General features: G+C 64.9%; 3 protein-coding genes, 1 long non-coding RNA gene and 1 other non-coding gene across 5 annotated transcripts in view; 4 read left to right on the forward strand and 1 right to left on the reverse strand.

Annotated features, from left to right (window-relative positions):
• Positions 1 to 5,802, forward strand: part of DOCK3 (dedicator of cytokinesis 3) — a 218,468-nt gene extending 212,666 nt beyond the window's left edge. Inside the window, exons 52-54 of the mRNA XM_090284832.1 lie at positions 2,695 to 2,817; positions 3,324 to 3,406; positions 4,062 to 5,802. Coding sequence (XP_090140958.1) covers positions 2,695 to 2,817; positions 3,324 to 3,406; positions 4,062 to 4,571 — 716 coding nt within the window. The 3' untranslated portion in view covers positions 4,572 to 5,802. The remainder of the gene's footprint in view (positions 1 to 2,694; positions 2,818 to 3,323; positions 3,407 to 4,061) is intronic.
• On the reverse strand, positions 4,511 to 9,041 carry LOC150005501 (uncharacterized). The gene is made up of 2 exons (XR_016512455.1): positions 7,753 to 9,041; positions 4,511 to 4,838 (listed from the first exon to the last, which is right to left on the reverse strand). It is a non-coding gene; the product is annotated as an uncharacterized LOC150005501 (long non-coding RNA).
• On the forward strand, positions 6,647 to 6,774 carry LOC150005502 (U4atac minor spliceosomal RNA). Its single transcript, XR_016512569.1, has one exon. It is a non-coding gene; the product is annotated as a U4atac minor spliceosomal RNA (small nuclear RNA).
• Positions 8,253 to 11,435, forward strand: MANF (mesencephalic astrocyte derived neurotrophic factor). Its single transcript, XM_090284833.1, has 4 exons — positions 8,253 to 8,352; positions 9,061 to 9,188; positions 9,847 to 9,988; positions 11,006 to 11,435. Exons 1-4 carry the CDS (start codon positions 8,268 to 8,270, stop codon positions 11,188 to 11,190), a joined length of 540 nt encoding a protein of 179 aa, XP_090140959.1. The 5' UTR covers positions 8,253 to 8,267; the 3' UTR covers positions 11,191 to 11,435.
• A 1,838-nt stretch (positions 11,436 to 13,273) lies between these two features.
• RBM15B (RNA binding motif protein 15B) lies at positions 13,274 to 16,100 on the forward strand. Its single transcript, XM_090284834.1, has one exon. It carries the CDS (start codon positions 13,420 to 13,422, stop codon positions 16,090 to 16,092), a length of 2,673 nt encoding a protein of 890 aa, XP_090140960.1. The 5' UTR covers positions 13,274 to 13,419; the 3' UTR covers positions 16,093 to 16,100.
• Positions 16,101 to 16,348: the final 248 nt, after the last annotated feature.

Genomic DNA, 16,348 nt, shown 5'->3' on the forward strand with positions numbered 1-16,348 from the left:
GCACAAAAATCCCAGCTGAGGACGCCTTCCTGGCCTCGAGGACACACATCCCTAAGACACGCGGCTTACCTGGACCTCCTGCACCTGCGCCCCAAACCACGGCGCCTTTTGGGCCTTGAAGACCAGAATCCACAGTGGGTTTTCTTCATCCGAGGTGTGGAGCCATCTCAGAACTAGCGAGAGCGCAGACAGCTCAGAGACCAAGTAGGTGCTGGCAGCCAGACCAAGACCCCACATCAGCCAGACACAGAAGAGCTTCAGGCCTCAGACCAGGCTGCAGCAAGAAGCTGGACACACCGTCCCGAGGTGTGGGAAGGAAAGCGGGTTGTCTCAGGAAGGAGGCTGAGCGCTGGCTGGGTAGCTCAGCTGGTCAGAGACGGTCCCAAGAGGCCAGGATTGCGGGTTCGGTCCCTGGTCACGCGCGTGTGAGCATCAGCCAGTGACGCTCAGTAAGTGGAACAGCAGCCCTCGCCCCCACGTTCCCTCCCTCCCGCTCTCTAAGATCAAGAAGAAGAAAAGAGGGCACAAGGCCAGCACTTTCCTGGAGGAACACACAGGCCGAAGTCACAACCTCCCGAGCCTCCACCTGGATCCTCCAGGGCAGGAACCGCACGTACTTGGCACCACTCTCTTGTCACCAGGATCCCGAGTCCCGCGAGGACTCCACTTCCCGCTTGCACGCGCCTTCCCTTGCTGGGCAGTGACTCCCGGACCCCGCAAGCCTGCCCTCGGGGCTGCGGGCTGTGCCCTGGGGGCCTCAGGCCGGCAGCGGACCGCAGTTCCCACGCACAGAGAGAAGCGGCCCTGCCCTCCTTCCCCGGGGAACGTGCTGCGTGGGGAAGGCCCGCTGGCCGCCCTGCCGCCGACACCGGGTTTCCGGTGCGCATGGGGCCGCTGCAGCGCGGTCAGCTTTCTTCCCGTCGCCTTCCTGACGGCAAGGGCGCCCTCGCGGGTGAGTCCCTGCAGCCCCACGGTTCTTCCAGGGCCTAGATGTGCCTGGGAGGCTGTCGGACCCTGTGGGAGAAGCTGCTGCTTCCCTGACATTCCGTGGCTTTCTATGGAAATGGAACTTCTCTTTGGGGGAGATGGCACCTCAGTGCTGAGGACCAGGAAGCCTGTGGACGGGCCCGGCCTGCCCTCGGGGTGACCCGGGCTCTCTGAGGGGCCTTTTGGTCCATCGGGCGCTCATCAGGTTCAGACTTCTCTCCGCTCTTCAGGCCACAGCTGAGCGCCTGCCGCCCGGTCACTGTCACGCCCTCCCTCCAGCTGCGGGCCGCCACCCCATGGGACTGAGCAGCCCTCAGAGCTGGTGCTGGTCAGACAGGGGCGTCTGACCCCGTGTTCTGCTGCAGGGCCCAGCCGGGTCCTGAGCAATGAGGGGAAGGGGGTGGACATCACCACTTATCCCTGGACCGCATGGGGCCCGTCCCCTCCTGGCCACCTCCTCTTTGAGGGCTAGGCTCCAGCGCCTCCCCTTCCAGAGCCTCCCGGGTCCCAGTAAGCCCTGGCATCCCCCACTCGGTACCCGGAGCGGGAGGAACCCGCACCCTGGCGCCCGCAGGCTCACGTGTGTCACGGCTGCCTGGGAACAAAGCTGGGGAGCAGCCCTTGGGTCGTGAGTTTCCGCCTGCCTCTGACAGCCCAGCAGCGAGCTGGCACCTGCCTGGCCCCATCGGAGAAAGGGCATGCTTCTGCTCGGTCGTACCTGCGGTCCGGGAGGGGATGGCCAACAGGGTTCACGTGTGCCCTGCCGCTCCTGCGGAGTGGCCTCCTCGGACCCCGAGGTCCAGCTGTCCCTCCCCTCCGGTGAAGTCACGCACTCCCGCTGTGGCTGAGGGCTGGGGTTCTGGCTTTGGGCTCCCTCCTCAGCACAGGGGGGGCGCTCTGTTCCCCTTCATCCACAGCGCGCTCCAGCCTGCGTCTGTGGCATGTGGGTGCCGGGAACTGGGCCTCTCGACATGCGCCAAGTCACCCCTGGGCTTCACAGCCTGACCTCTCAGCAAGCAGGTCCAGGAGGACCCAGGCCCTGACTCTCAGGCTTGATACGCTTCCCTCCAGGGACCAGGGGCCAGGGGACACCAGTCCTTGCCTAGAAAACACCCTGTGTATCCCAAACCCACGCAGCAGGCACAGAAGTGACAGGAATGGGCAAAGCTTGTATGTTGCCACGGGCTCTTAGTGTGAGGCCGGTGTGGGAGCCGCGCCTGCGCACTCCCTGGCCATGGGGCAGCCCTGGAGGGGGCCGTCTCTGCCTGCCGCCCACCCTGCTGCCTGCTGTCCCCTTGGGCCCGGGCAGGAGGAGAGCCCTGACCCACCTCTGTGAGAAGCTCTGTGGCCCGTGCGCTCTGCTTTCCCAGGCTCGCGGGCCTCTCCCACACTCTCCTCCCTTCTCTTCTCTTCTCCTCCTGGCGAGCCCCGGAGGCTGCACTTCCTCTTGGCGCGCCTGTCCTGAGTGCTCTTCAGCCGTCAGCTCACTCTGTTGCCATCCCAAGCGGCTCCTGTCCCTGGCCAGTCCCTCCAAAGGGCCACAGTGTGTTGGGCCAGTGCTCTGTGCCCCCCGGGGCTGATACGGGGAGTCCCCATGTGCCAGGCACCCAGTGCACAGCCCCCCGAGAAGCCCGCCCTGTAGGAGGGCATCTCTCACAGGGGGGCTCGAGAAGTAACCTCCCTTCACGCCATGTGTTTCCCCTCCAGCGGGGCCAGCAGCCCCCAGCAGCTGGAGCCTGGATAGCGGAGCCCACGAGGCCCGGCCCTTCCTGTCTGCCCATATGGGGCGCGCTCTGGCCCCCCCAGTGCCTCCCCGAAGCCTGCTGCATGGTAAGAAGACCTCCAGCGGGTCCCCCAGACAGTCCCTGGTCTACAGCTCTGCTCGGGGGCGAGAGCGGCAGCCTTCCAGGCTGAGAAGACCAGCTGTTCTCTGGGCCGACGCTGCCACAGAGGAGCGTTCCCGCCCCGGGCAGGGCCCTGCTGGGCCTTGGGGTCGGTGAGGCTCTGAGCACCGCAGCTGAGCCCAGGGAGGCTCCTGGCCAGAGCTGCCGAAGACACCAGGGACTGTCACCGCCCAGCAGGGGGCTGCAGACCCGCCCCTGCCTGCGGCCTGGTGATCGGCTCTGACACACTGACACACTTGACCATCTTGACCTCCTGTGTAGCCTGAGTGTCTCTGGCTCCAGCAGCCTGTGTTTGGAGAACTTCGATGGAAAGAGAGACGTCTCTGTGGCCTTCAGTGCCAAGGGGCTCCCAGGATACTCCCCCCGCGTCTGCCCGCTGGCGCGAAGCCCAAGAGGGGCCCGAGCTGAGGCTGTGGTTCTGTTCCTTCGCAGGTCACTACTCCTTGCACTTCGACACCTTCCACCACCCACTGGGTGACACCCCGCCGGCCCTCCCCGCCCGGACCCTGCGAAAGGTAGTGTGCAGAAGCCGCAGCCCGCCAGGCTGTGAGATGGGCCATCTCCCTGCTCCGCACCCCCTGGGGCCCTGCCCTGCTCCCTGACAGAGGCACACCTGGGATGCAGATGACCGATGTGTCCTGCAGCCCGTGTGAGGGGGCGGAGGGCTGACAGGGTCCCGGCTACAGCAGCACCGGGGCCGCGTGTACGGGCAGCTGCTGACGCCACGAGGGGGCCGCGGACCAGCCCCGAGGGTGCCCGCAGAGCATCTAAGCCGGCCTAGTCACAGCCAGAGCGTCCGGCACCAGAGCTTTATTAAAAAGACAAGACACACTTTCTCACAACTTGGAAAAGACTGTGTCACCGATTTTAGCAGCTGAATTTACTCATCTGGTCCGTGGCCTCTGCGCCTGCCTGAGTACCCAGCCCTGTCGGTGCCCCGGGGCCTGCTCTGGCCCACAGTGGCCACACAGGCGATGCTGGGGCTCCATGGGCTTGCTGGGGCCTGAGGGGACGGGACGGGGGGCAGGGGGGCTGCCGCAGAAGGAGCAGGACATACTGTTGCACACGGCTGTGCGGAGGTTCATTAGTAAGCAGACCGGTTCTCATCACACGGCAGCCACCAGCCAGTCTGGGAGGGGGGTTCTGACGGGCCTGCCCTTCCTTTTGCAGGCCCCGCTGCACCCCATCCCGGCCTCCCCCACCAGCCCCCCGTCCGGCCTGGACGGCAGCAACTCGACGCTGTCCGGCAGCGCCAGCAGCGGGGTGTCCTCCCTGAGCGACAGCAACTTCGGGCACCCCTCCGAGGCCCCAGCCCGAGCCGACACCACGGACTCTGTGCCCGGCCAGGCCTGGGGTGCAGACGAAGACCTGGAGCCACCCTACCTCCCCGTTCACTACAGCCTGTCCGAGTCCGCCGTCCTGGACTCCATCAAGGCGCAGCCATGCCGAAGCCACTCCGCCCCGGGATGCGTCATCCCTCAGGACGCCATGGACCCGCCCGCGCTGCCCCCCAAGCCCTACCACCCCCGCCTGCCGGCCCTGGAGCACGATGAGGGCGTGCTGCTGCGCGAAGAGGCCTGCAGACCCCGGGGCCTGCACCGCAAGGCCTCGCTGCCGCCTGGGAGCGCCAAGGAGGAGCAGGCACGCATGGCCTGGGAGCAGGGCCGCGGGGAGCAGTGAGGAGCGGGGGGCAGCTGGCTCAGCCACGCCAGGTCTGAAACGCGGGTCCCACCCGGGAGCCGGAGACGCCTCGCACTCAGGAGGGAGCCGCCAGTCTGCGTCCTACTGCCGTGACCTTGGGTGTCCCCGTGCGCAGAGGCCGCAGCAGCATGAGGGTTGTGGCTTCTCTTTTTATTTCGTTTCTCCGTTTCCATTTCTATGGGTTTTCCTTTCTTTGTTGTGCAGTAGACGCTTTCCTCCTCCTGCAGTTCCAGACCACGTGGAGCTCTGTGGAGATATTGCACAGACAGGATCGCCTTGCAGCCGTGGGGGGCCCGTGGTTGGAGCCTAGGCCCTCCCTCCAGGGTGGAGATGCACAGAACGGAAATTGCACTAGGGACCTCTTCTTTTGCTGTGCGGATGGAAGAGCTCATGTTTATATTCAGGGATTGCGTGGACCATGTGAACTACATGTCCCAGGTGGTGGACAAGGGGGCTACAAGCCGTTTTGCACAAATGCCTGCTCACCTGCCCACTCTTGCGTCCAGGAGAACACAACTGAGCACTGGCTGGGCCCACCTGCCGGCTCCGGCACGTGACCTGGCCTGACCACAGGCCCTGGCACAGCGCCAGGCTCCCACTGGCCAGTCCTGCCTCCAGCTCTGTCTCGGATTTTTCCCTTCGCCACTTTTATTTGATCATTTGCTCCTTTCCACTCTCCGTACACCTCATGCCCTGCAGAAGCCCCTTTGGCAAATGGATCTGCAACGGTTTTACCTCCTACCTTCTGGGGGCTTGAGTGGGAGTGTGGAGCCAAAGGGACTGCCCTGGCCACCTTCCTCCCCGGGGCCCAAGTGACCATGTGTTGAAAGATTAGCTGGTAGAGGAGTGAGGCTGAGGTGTCGCAGGGGCCGGAAATCCTGAGCTTTCAAAAGTGGCCAGAATGCCCGTCATCCAGCTCCTGAATCAGGGATTTTCAGCACTACCTCTGAGCAGTGGGGTTGGCTGCCCAGCCAGGCTTCCAAGCCCTGAGGACTCATGGTCAGGTTCGGCAAGCTTCTGGGCAAGCAGGGTGGGAAGGAGCGTCTCCTTTTGGAATCAGGGACCCACGCAAGTTGAACTATCCTCTTCCAAGTGGCCAAGTGCAGGGCCCTGCTCCAGGCGGTGGGGACCACCCCTCAGGGTTCAGGGCGGGCAGGAGTGCCCTTTCTCCAGCCTCCCCAGTCTGTTGGACAAAGCGCAATGGAATCTTTATGGGAAACTTTTGGGTCAGGGCACTGATTTTCCTCTTGGTTTATTATTTGGGGGGAACAGGGTGAGGAAGTAATAGTATTCTACCAGGGTGCTTCTAAGTTACATTAAAAAGTCTGCATAGACTTTATCTTTCTTTCGCTTTAGTTCACAACTCTGATGGTCACAGGGCTGCCTTCTCCTCGTTCAACAGGTGTGTTCTCCCCTAGTTACTCTTCCGCTGGCCTCTCCGACCGCCATGGCCAGACCCCCACCCCTTCATCGTAGCCCCTTTCCAGACAAGGCCACGATCAGGGTGTTTCTCTTGCAAACAAACACCAGCTGTTTAACAGGAATGCCAGCAAGTAACCTGTTAGGAAAGACAGAGGGCCACATTCTCTTCAGGGCGTGTGGGGGCGTCATCACCAGTGTGGGTCCTTTCTGGTACTGAGGGGGCCAAGGGAGGGCAGGCCTGGGCCGCTGGTGTTCACCGTATTGGAGAGTCGGGGGCTAGTTTTGTATTTGATTCTTGGGTAGGGGGGTATCTGGATTCTAGGGCACTTTGAACCTCAGTCCCTGGACGAGGCAGTCCTCACGTAAGAACGTCTCCCTTCTCCGCTGGGTGGCGTGGGAGGGGGCGGAGGGCAGGGTGGGTTCACTTGGCCTTCTTGATGATGCCAGGTGAGCCAGGTCTGGTTTTGCTCTCCTTTCTCCCTAACCGGATGAAAAGAACAGATTCCAGGTCCCTCCTGTTGGCACATCAGCCAGTCTGATGGGAAGTGGGAGGCCGGAGCCGAGAATCCTCTGAAAAGATTGTGAAGTACTGATTTTCATTCTTTCAAGCTTACTTGTAAATACCTGTTGGAACCACCCTGTCCTCGGGGTTGTGCTGCTGCCCAGTGAGCGTGCAGCGAGGGCGGCACTGCCGGCGCCTGAGCAACACACTCGCATCACCGAGCGCTCCGCTTTCCTTGGTGCAAAGTTTTTTGGAAAAAAGAGAAATAAATAAATAAACCCATACCTATTTGAATGCTGTGTATTTGTACAGGAAATTTGAGCAACAGATTGTATAGAGCGTGATGTCCAATCGGTACTCAGCCCTGTAAATGTGTTTTTAACCTCTGGCCTCCTGTGCTTATTTAAAGTAAGGAAACTTCTAACCATTTCTTTTGTGTATTTATGTTTTAAAAGAAAAAGGTGGTTTAAAACTGATCTTACCTGTACCGGAAAGCAAAGTCAAAAAAGAAAGAGATTTGTACTCGTGTCCCGAGAGGTATTTTACTGTATATACTGTGGTAGCATGTTCTGCAGCCGACACGTCATGTGAATTTCAGATGTAAATACCCGGCGCCCGGCCGCCCCTCCCCCACGCCTCTGATTGCTGTGATGTGAATTAAAGGTGAATACCTGACACTGACCCACTGACTTCACTGGCCCCGCCGCCGGGCTGCAGGCCCTCCCGCCCCCTAGCAGGCGTCCTGGCCCCCAGCACGGGCAGCCAAGCCGTGCACGTGAAAGGAAGGCGGCCAAAGCGGAAACCTCCCCCGGCGCCCGTCTGCGGAACCCCAGGATCCCCCCGCAGGAAGCGCCCAGCTGGCCCGCAGGCGACGGCGGCGGGCCGGCCACCTCGGCCAGGCTTCCGGAGCCCGTGAGGACACGGGGAACTGCCCCACGAGTGGAGACAAACCTCCTAGGCCCACTTCCTTCCCCCTCCGAGGCGGCCCGTTTCTGACCCCTAGGCCACGGGACTCGCCCTTCCTAGGGGAGGCCGTCCCGCCCGGGCCGTCGGCCCACGCGCGGTGGGGGCGGCTCGCGGGGGCGCAGGCGGCGGACGTCCGGGCTGCTTGGGGAGATTCGGACATCATCCGCAGGTCCCGCAGGCGCCGGCTCCTCTGCAGACGCACCGCACAGGCTGCTTCCCCCGCCCCCGCGATCGTTTAGAAATCGGGGAGAAAACACTTCGGAGCCTCACCAGGGGCGGCCGCCCATCTTGTCAGCCCTGTTGAGTTGCGGCTGGCCCCGGAGCCCCCGATCTGCGCCACTAATCGGGGCCCTGGGCGGTGAAGGTCTGCGGGGTTTTCTGGACGAACGTGGGGGCCCAGAACAAGGGTAAGCGGGACAGTGGCCGAGCCCCACTTGAATGCAGCTGCCAGCCTCCGCCATAACTGCTGCCCTTTCCCAAGATGGCGGAAATGCCGCTTCCGCTGCCACCGCCTCCGCTTCCTGCAGCTGACACTGCTTCAATCAGCGGCCGACAACTGTCTAGGGCCGAGGGCGGTCGCCGCCACCGGCCAATGGGGAAGGGCAGCGTGGAGCCGCCCGTCTGGGCTCCGGCGGCCATGGACCAATGGGGTCGCGGTATGTGGGAGGGCGCGGGGCGTCGCCCGCCAATGGGAAGCCACGGCGCGCGGCGGGGACCTGGAGGCTGCGCAGCGCCGCGGGCGCGGTTCAGTCGGGCGGCAGCGGCGGCAGAGGAGGTGAAGGAGGATGTGGCTCACGCACGGGCTGGCGGTGGCGCTGGCTCTGAGCGTGCTGCCGGGCACCGCGGCGCTGCGGCCGGGCGACTGCGAAGGTGCGGCGGGGCCGGGGTCCGCGTGCCGGGGCTGGCCTGGCGCGACACTGAACGTCACCAGAGCCCCGCCAGGCCGGGGCTGGAACGGGCAGGGTCCGCGCGAAGAGCGGCCAACCCCCGGCCTAGAAAGCGTTTCATGGGCCTGGGAAGCCGGCCCCACGAGGAGAAGCTGGGACTAGATCGTGTGGGAAGCCTGGCCTGAGCCGGGATAACGCCGGCGTGTCCGTCCTTCCGCACCACCGGGCAGAGGCTGTCGGGAGCGGCCCGGGTCGGGCGTCCGGAGGGCGGGCGAGGGCACCTGGCCGGGGCCGGTGGGGTTGCGAAGCCGCGCCCCGGGGTCCGGCGTGGCGTCTGGAAATGAGCAGCTTTCGGATCGTCTCTTTTTAAGCCTCCGCGTTGCCCGTTTTCGAGGTGACAGTGAGTCCATCTCAAGGCCACGTTCAGTCTCGGCTTAAACTTTGCGGAAGAAGCAGGGAGGAGCCGTTCGTGGGGCGCTGAGAGGGGCTTGCTCCCCGTCTGCCCGGGTGGGCCAGGGGACCCCAGCACCCAGGAGCCGGTTCTGTCCAGCTGTGGGCGCCAGAGGAAAGCCGGGGACGGAAGAATTCCCCGCTCCGTGCCTCCTCCTGACCTCGCCGACCCAGCTCCCCGCTGGGGGATCGGGGTGCCGCTGGGTGAGCGCTGAGCCCCTGCCGTCCCTCTCTTTTCCAGTTTGTGTCTCTTACCTGGGGAGGTTTTACCAGGACCTCAAGGACAGAGATGTCACCTTCTCCCCGGCTTCTATTGAAAAGGAACTTACAAAGTCCTGCCGCGAAGCCAGAGGCAAAGAGAATCGGTTGGTGAGTCGCGGGGGACTGGCGCGTCCCCCCTCCGCCTCCCGGGCCTGGAGCCGGGCCCTGCCTGCCCCCGTTCTGTGGGCGGGCGGCGGGCGGTGCCCGCGGAAGGAAGGGCTCTCTCTGCAGCTGCCCTCGCTTACCCTGCTGGTGCCGACTGAGCCGCTGCCCTGCGGGGCACGGGGAACGTCGGGGGAGAGAAATGGCCATCGGGCAGGGAAGTGCCGCGGCGGGGCGGGCGGCAGGAAGAGGAGGGACGGGATGGCCGGGGCAGGGCGGAGTGGTCAGTGCTCCCTCCGGGGGACGGTCATCCCGGGCGGGGAGGAGCAGCCAGGCAGAGGGCACGGCCGGTGGTGGTGCCCAGAGGCCGGGGGAGCTTGGCCAGTGCGAGGACGGGAGGGCCGATGCGGACCAGGCGCGCACGGGGTCACACTGAGCGCGGGAGCCCAGCGGACGGCCCGGCAGTCTGGCCGTCTGTCTCTCTGTGTAAAGGTTTGAACCCTGGTGACTCCCACCCTCGCCTGGGGGCGCCGGGCGGCCAGCCCTGGCCGGGCCTGCAAACCCGAGGCCCTGGCAGAGACAGCTGTTCCGAGATGTCAGTGCGTTTGGGGGGAGACAGTCTCGAGTGGAGCTTCCTGAAGACCGTTGTCCTTCCCTGCTGCAGTGCTACTACATTGGGGCCACAGAGGACGCGGCCACCAAGATCATCAACGAGGTGTCCAAGCCGCTGGCCCACCACATCCCCGTGGAGAAGATCTGTGAGAAGCTCAAGAAGAAGGACAGCCAGATCTGCGAGCTGAAGTACGGTGAGTGCGGGCCTGCCCCGGGCGCTGCGCCGGCGCCGCCTCCGAGGAGGACGGGAAGCCAGGCCAGGCGGCAGGCGGTGGAGGTGGGGGCGGGGCTGGGGCTCTGGCATGGTAGTGCCTGGAGGTCAGAATGGGTCTCAAAGAGGCGGGGCATCAGCCAAAGGAATGGGAGGACATTCCAGGCAGTGCCGAGGCAGCCAGTGGCGTGCCAGGTTGGTTGGTGGAGGAAGGTCTGCCTATTGGCCTGGGCCAAGTTGGGGACACGAGTTTGGGGGCAGAGAGAGGGTGTGGTCTGGCATCCCTTGGGTTCAGCAGGCTTGTCCTGGGTGCAAACTCTGAAGACCCAGGGACCATTAGAAGAAGCGGTGTGTGCAGACTGGCGAGCCGGGAGCTGAGGCCCCACAGCGTCTCCGGAGCAGCCTCTGGGGGAAGAATAGTCAGGGCCCGAACAGTTGTCCTTTTCTCTACAACTTCAGCGTCACCACCATATGTTATTGCGGCTTGAGTGTCCAAAGGCCCGTGTTCCCCAACTCGTGTCCAGATGCCTGGACTTCCGGGAGTGACCCTGGGGGATGTGCTTTTGGCTCAGGGTCTCTCATCACAAGTAGTCACGGAGGGGAAGCTCCTGACTAGGGCCTGGTTGGAAAATGGGTTCTGTCTGCCCGGTCACCTTGGGACGGTCATTCCGCAGTAACTTGACCTCTGCCATGACTATTCCAGAGGCACTTGGGGTAATGGGAGCCACATGCGTCCAGTAAGAACCCTGTGACATCCATCCCTGTCTCTGGTGACACTGCCACTGTGAGACTAGCCTTCCTGCTGAAGGGGCGACTTCCCCCTCTTGGGGGCAGCAGGCACTCACACCCCTTTGTGTGTCTCGAGCTGTTGGCCCGTGACCAGTAGGACTGCTTGCTTTTTCAGGGGGTGCGCTGGCTGGGCAAGGGGAGCCAGCCGGGCACCGTTGGGGGTCTGCGGCTGCCCCCGCCCAGCTGGTCACTCCCCTGCTCTCTCCCCCAGACAAGCAGATCGACCTGAGCACTGTGGACCTGAAGAAGCTCCGAGTGAAAGAGCTGAAGAAGATCCTGGACGACTGGGGGGAGACGTGCAAAGGCTGCGCAGAGAAGTCTGACTACATCCGCAAGATTAACGAACTGATGCCGAAATACGCCCCCAAGGCAGCCAGTTCACGGACTGATTTGTAGTCGCCCGGTGCCTGCTGCACCCGAGGGAGAAACACCGTCCCGCTGTGTCTTCCCCAAACAGCGTTTTGTAATTTATTTTTAGGCCGGCCCCTGACAACGTCAGGCGTGACGCCTGGAGCTTTCCTGATGCTGCTGGCTCTCCAGCGCCCCTGTGGGGGACTCACTTCCTTCTGTTGCTGGTTTTCTCTGGGACTTCAAAGTGTGTCTGGGATTTTTTTATTAAAGGAAGAAAATTTCTAGCTGTTCTTGGAGAATTAAAGTGAATCCTGAAACAGGGTGTTACCCCCAGTGAAGATCCCACTGGTTTATGCTTTCCAGTCTGCAAAGGGTGCCTCAGCCGTGAGCGCTGGAGGTACCGGGGGAGCCTGGGCTGAGGCTGTGGGGTTGTGCGGGACTTGGGGGGCAGCCTCAGGAGAAAGCTGGGCTTGACCACCACCACCACCCCCCAACCCGCAGTGGCTGCTTCTTGCAAGGCTCCCAGGGTGGAGTCTGATGTACAAGGGAAGGGCTTACATCTAGGCAGCGTGGCTTTCTGCGACAGTGACCTCTGAACTGCGTGTGTTCGGTACTGTCACATTGCTAAAGGTGCTTTTGGCCTGGCTGCCCCTCTGGTGTCCAGATCGAGCCATCCATCGCTCAGGCCCAAGCCTCTTGAGTCCTGACTGGGGCTTTGCAAGACCAGCAGGGGTTGATTTGTACAAAGAGCTGGTGAGGGGCTACCCTCTGTCTTCACCCAAGATAAGTCTAACTTAGGAGGTCCTCGGGGCTTGTCCCCAGCCCTGTGGGGGTTGGTGCTTGGGGTTCCAGGTGTCGGCACAAACTGGTTTGACAGAAACATCTCTGCTTCTCGGGCCTGCAGAGAGCACCTAAGGGAAGGACCAAGAAGCAGTTCTTTCCAAGGACTTGCTCAGCCCTCGGACCTCTTCACCGTACGGCTCCTAAATTGTTTGCAACCTGCTGTCAGTCCCCTGGTGCTTGGCAGCACCGTGTCTGAAAGGAAAGCAAGAAGGCTGAGCCACTTCTCAGGCCAGGAGGTCCCTGACTGTCCCTGACTGGGGACATGGGGTGGGCCGAGTGTCCTGAGCCCCTGAAAGATGCTGGGGAAACCCACTGCTGGAGCCAGAAGCCTCGGAAGGTGGAGTGGCGTGTCGGCCTGCCGGCCTAGGTCCGTGGCCAGGGCTTCCACGCCCACCAGGCCACACGGGACAGGGGAAACGGCCCGGCTGTGTAGGGCCGACCTCCACGGTTACCTATGAAAGGGTTAATGCCTCCGGACGCGGACTTCACGAGGTCCAGCAATGCTACAGGTGTTTCTTCTAAGCCCACCCGCCTTGCGCCCGTTTTAGCGGCTGAAGGAGCTGCTTTATGGTTGTGGGAGGAGGAGAGAGCCGGCCTGCGCTCTTCCCCACCCCGGTTTCCGTGGCTGAAGTTGGGGCAGGCTCCGCTGCGCCTCCAGCACCTCTCCTGGCTCGCCGCACGCCCCCTGGGAGAGGAGGTTCGGTCCCTGGAGGGGGACAGAAGGGCCCTGGCCAGCGACAGGTAAGCGCGGCGATTCGTGGTTAACCAGTGGGTTTGGCCCCCGCGCTCTGGCGCCAAGGAGCCCGTTCCCACCCCGTAAACTAATGGCCACGGTCCTCACGACCTCCGGGTGGGTGGGCACGGAGGGGAGGCGCTGCAGGTGAACGCGCACGTAGAGGGAGCCCGGGTTGTGGGCCACGGGTCCTGGGCGGGCTCCAGTCCTGGCGGTCGTGGACCCGTCAGGCGATGCCACGGAGGAGGCTGGGGGCGGGGGCGGGATTCCACGAAAGGGCCGCTGGGGCAATGCGCGCAGAGGGTGGCGCCAGGAGCGGGGCGAAGGCAGCCCGGCCTCGGGAGGGCTGATTTCAACGCAGCCCCGAGCCGCGGCCGCGTCGGCCACATGGTGTCGCCAAAGCTCGCTGTCTGGCCGCGCTCGCCCGCCAGCCGTGCGGTCACGTGGCACGGGGCGGCGCAGTCCAATGACGCAACACCGACGCAGCGCTCGTCCCGCCCACCGCGGGGTCACATGGTACGGCCAACGCAGCCTAATAACGCGACGCCCAGCCCCTGGGCGCCGCTCCCGTCCCACCCCGCCGCCGCGCCGAGTCCTTTTGTCCAAGATGGCGGCGCCGGGGGCGCTGCCTCCCCGACTGTCGCCGCTGCCGCTCTGAGGGACCTGCGGGCCGCCCGCCCGCCCGCCGCGCCAGCGCCATGAAGAGGCAGAGCGAGCGGGACTCGAGCCCGATCGGGCGCGGCTCGTCATCGTCAGCCAAGCGGCCGCGGGAGCGCGAACGAGAGGCGGAGGCGGGCGGGCGGCGGGCAGCGCACAAGGCCTCGGGCGGCGCCAAGCACCCCGTTCCAACGCGGACCCGCGACAAACCGCGCGGTAGTGGAGGCGGCGGGGGCGGGCATCGTGACGGTCGTGGCGCCGGGGACGCCAATCACCGTGCGAGCAGCGGCCGCTCCTCAGGCTCGGGCGCCGGGGGCGGGGGACGCGGCAGCAAGGCCTCCGGGGACCCGGGCGCTTCAGGCGCTTCGCCTCGTTCGTCTCCACTGCCGCCGCCACCACCACCGCCCGGGGCCGACCCTGCGGGTCCCGGCTCGTCGGCGGCCGCGCCCGAATACAAGACGCTGCTCATCAGCAGCCTGAGCCCCGCGCTGCCCGCCGAGCACCTCGAAGACCGGCTCTTCCACCAGTTCAAGCGCTTCGGCGAGATCAGCCTGCGCCTGTCGCACACGCCGGAGTTGGGCCGCGTGGCCTACGTGAACTTCCGGCACCCGCAGGACGCGCGCGAGGCCCGCCAGCACGCCCTGGCCCGCCAGCTGCTGCTCTATGATCGTCCGCTCAAGGTGGAGCCCGTGTATCTGCGCGGCGGCGGCGGCGGGAGCAGCCGGAGGAGCAGCAGCAGCAGCGCCGCCGCCTCCACGCCGCCCCCCGGGCCGCCCGCGCCCACTGACCCGCTCAGCTACCTGCCGCTGCACGGAGGCTACCAGTACAAGCAGCGCTCGCTGTCCCCTGTCGCCGCCCCGCCCCTGCGGGAGCCTCGCGCCCGCCACGCCGCCGCAGCCTTCGCCCTGGATGCCGCCGCGGCCGCCGCCGTGGGACTGTCCCGGGAGCGGGCCCTGGACTACTACGGGCTGTACGACGACCGGGGCCGCCCCTACGGCTACACGGCTGTGTGCGAGGAGGACCTGATGCCCGAGGACGACCAGCGGGCCACGCGCAACCTCTTCATCGGGAACCTGGACCACAGCGTGTCGGAGGTGGAGCTGCGGCGGGCCTTCGAGAAGTACGGCATCATCGAGGAGGTGGTCATCAAGCGGCCTGCCCGCGGCCAGGGCGGGGCGTACGCCTTCCTCAAGTTCCAGAACCTCGACATGGCCCACAGGGCGAAGGTGGCCATGTCGGGCCGCGTCATCGGCCGCAACCCCATCAAGATCGGCTACGGCAAGGCCAACCCCACCACCCGCCTCTGGGTGGGGGGCCTGGGGCCGAACACCTCGCTGGCGGCCCTGGCCCGCGAGTTCGACCGCTTCGGGAGCATTCGGACTATCGACCACGTCAAAGGGGACAGCTTCGCCTACATCCAGTACGAGAGTCTGGACGCGGCCCAGGCTGCCTGCGCTAAAATGAGGGGCTTCCCGCTGGGCGGCCCGGACCGCAGGCTGCGTGTGGATTTTGCCAAAGCCGAGGAGACCCGGTACCCGCAGCAGTACCAGCCCTCCCCGCTCCCTGTGCACTACGAGCTGCTCGCGGACGGCTACACCCGGCACCGGACCCTGGACGCCGACCTGCGCGTGCGCGACAGGACGCCCCCGCACCTCCTCTACTCTGACCGGGACCGGGCCTTCCTGGAGGCGGACTGGGCCAGCCCCGGGAAAGGCTCCGACCGCCGGAACAGCCTGGAGGGCTACAGCCGCGCGGTGCGCAGCCGGAGCGGGGAGCGCTGGGGGGCGGAGGGAGAGCGGGGCCTGCCCAAGCCCTGGGAGGAGCGGCGGAAGCGCAGGAGCCTGTCCAGCGACCGCGGGAGGACGGCGCACTCCCCTTACGAGGAGCGGGGCAGGACCAAGGGCGGCGGGCCGCAGGGCGACCGCGCCCCCGAGCGCACCCCCGAGCGCGGCCGGAAGGAGAACCACTCCAGCGACGGGACCAAGGAGGCGAGCAGCAACTGCCTGGGCAACAGCAGGCACGGGCCCGAGGAGCGCGGCCACCACCACCACGAGGCGCCGGACCCTTCCCACGGGAAGAAGGCCCGCGAGAGCGAGCGCAACCACCGGACCGCGGAGGCCGAGCCGAAGCCTCCCGAAGAGCCAAAGCACGAGCCCAAGAAGCTGCGGACTCTCTCCGAGTACGCCCAGACGCTGCAGCTGGGCTGGCACGGGCTCCTCGTGCTCAAGAACAGCTGCTTCCCGACATCTATGCACATCCTCGAGGGGGACCAGGGGGTGATCAGCGGGCTCCTCAAGGACCACAGCTCCGGGAGCAAGCTGACGCAGCTCAAGATCGCCCAGCGCCTCCGGCTGGACCAGCCCAAGCTCGACGAGGTCACGCGGCGCATCAAGCAGGGCAGCCCCAACGGCTACGCGGTGCTGCTGGCCACCCAGGCCGCGGCGGGGGCGCCGGGCCCCGAGGGCGCGGCCGCGGTGGAGCCGGGCCTGCAGCGGCGGCTTCTCAGGAACCTGGTCTCCTACTTGAAACAGAAGCAGGCGGCGGGCGTGATCAGCCTGCCGGTGGGGGGGCCCAAGGGCAGGGACGGCACGGGCATGCTCTACGCCTTCCCGCCCTGCGACTTCTCCCAGCGGTACCTGCAGGCGGCCCTGCGGGCGCTGGGCGAGCTGGAGGAGGAGCACATGGTGATCGTCATAGTGCGGGACGCCGCCTAGCCCACGCGCGTCACGGGAGCAGTTCCTCTGAGAGCTGGTCCCCCGCCTCTAGCCCACCCCCTCGGTTAGAAGTTTCTGCTGGGTTGTTTCGGTTCACTAGGTGGGGGCAGGACTCGGGTCCCCCGCCATAACTAAGTTCTTCGGTTTGGGGGATTTTTTTACAGTGATGAGAAGGGACTCCTGTCATGTTGATTTCTAGTGTACGAGATACTGTCTGCTGTGCTCTGTATTTTTTTATTTTTTGACTAACTGTATG

The sequence above is a fragment of the Furipterus horrens genome, unplaced genomic scaffold (assembly GCF_987537825.1).
Source record: "Furipterus horrens unplaced genomic scaffold, mFurHor1.1.pri manual_scaffold_7, whole genome shotgun sequence".
NCBI classification, from domain to species: Eukaryota; Metazoa; Chordata; class Mammalia; order Chiroptera; family Furipteridae; genus Furipterus; species Furipterus horrens.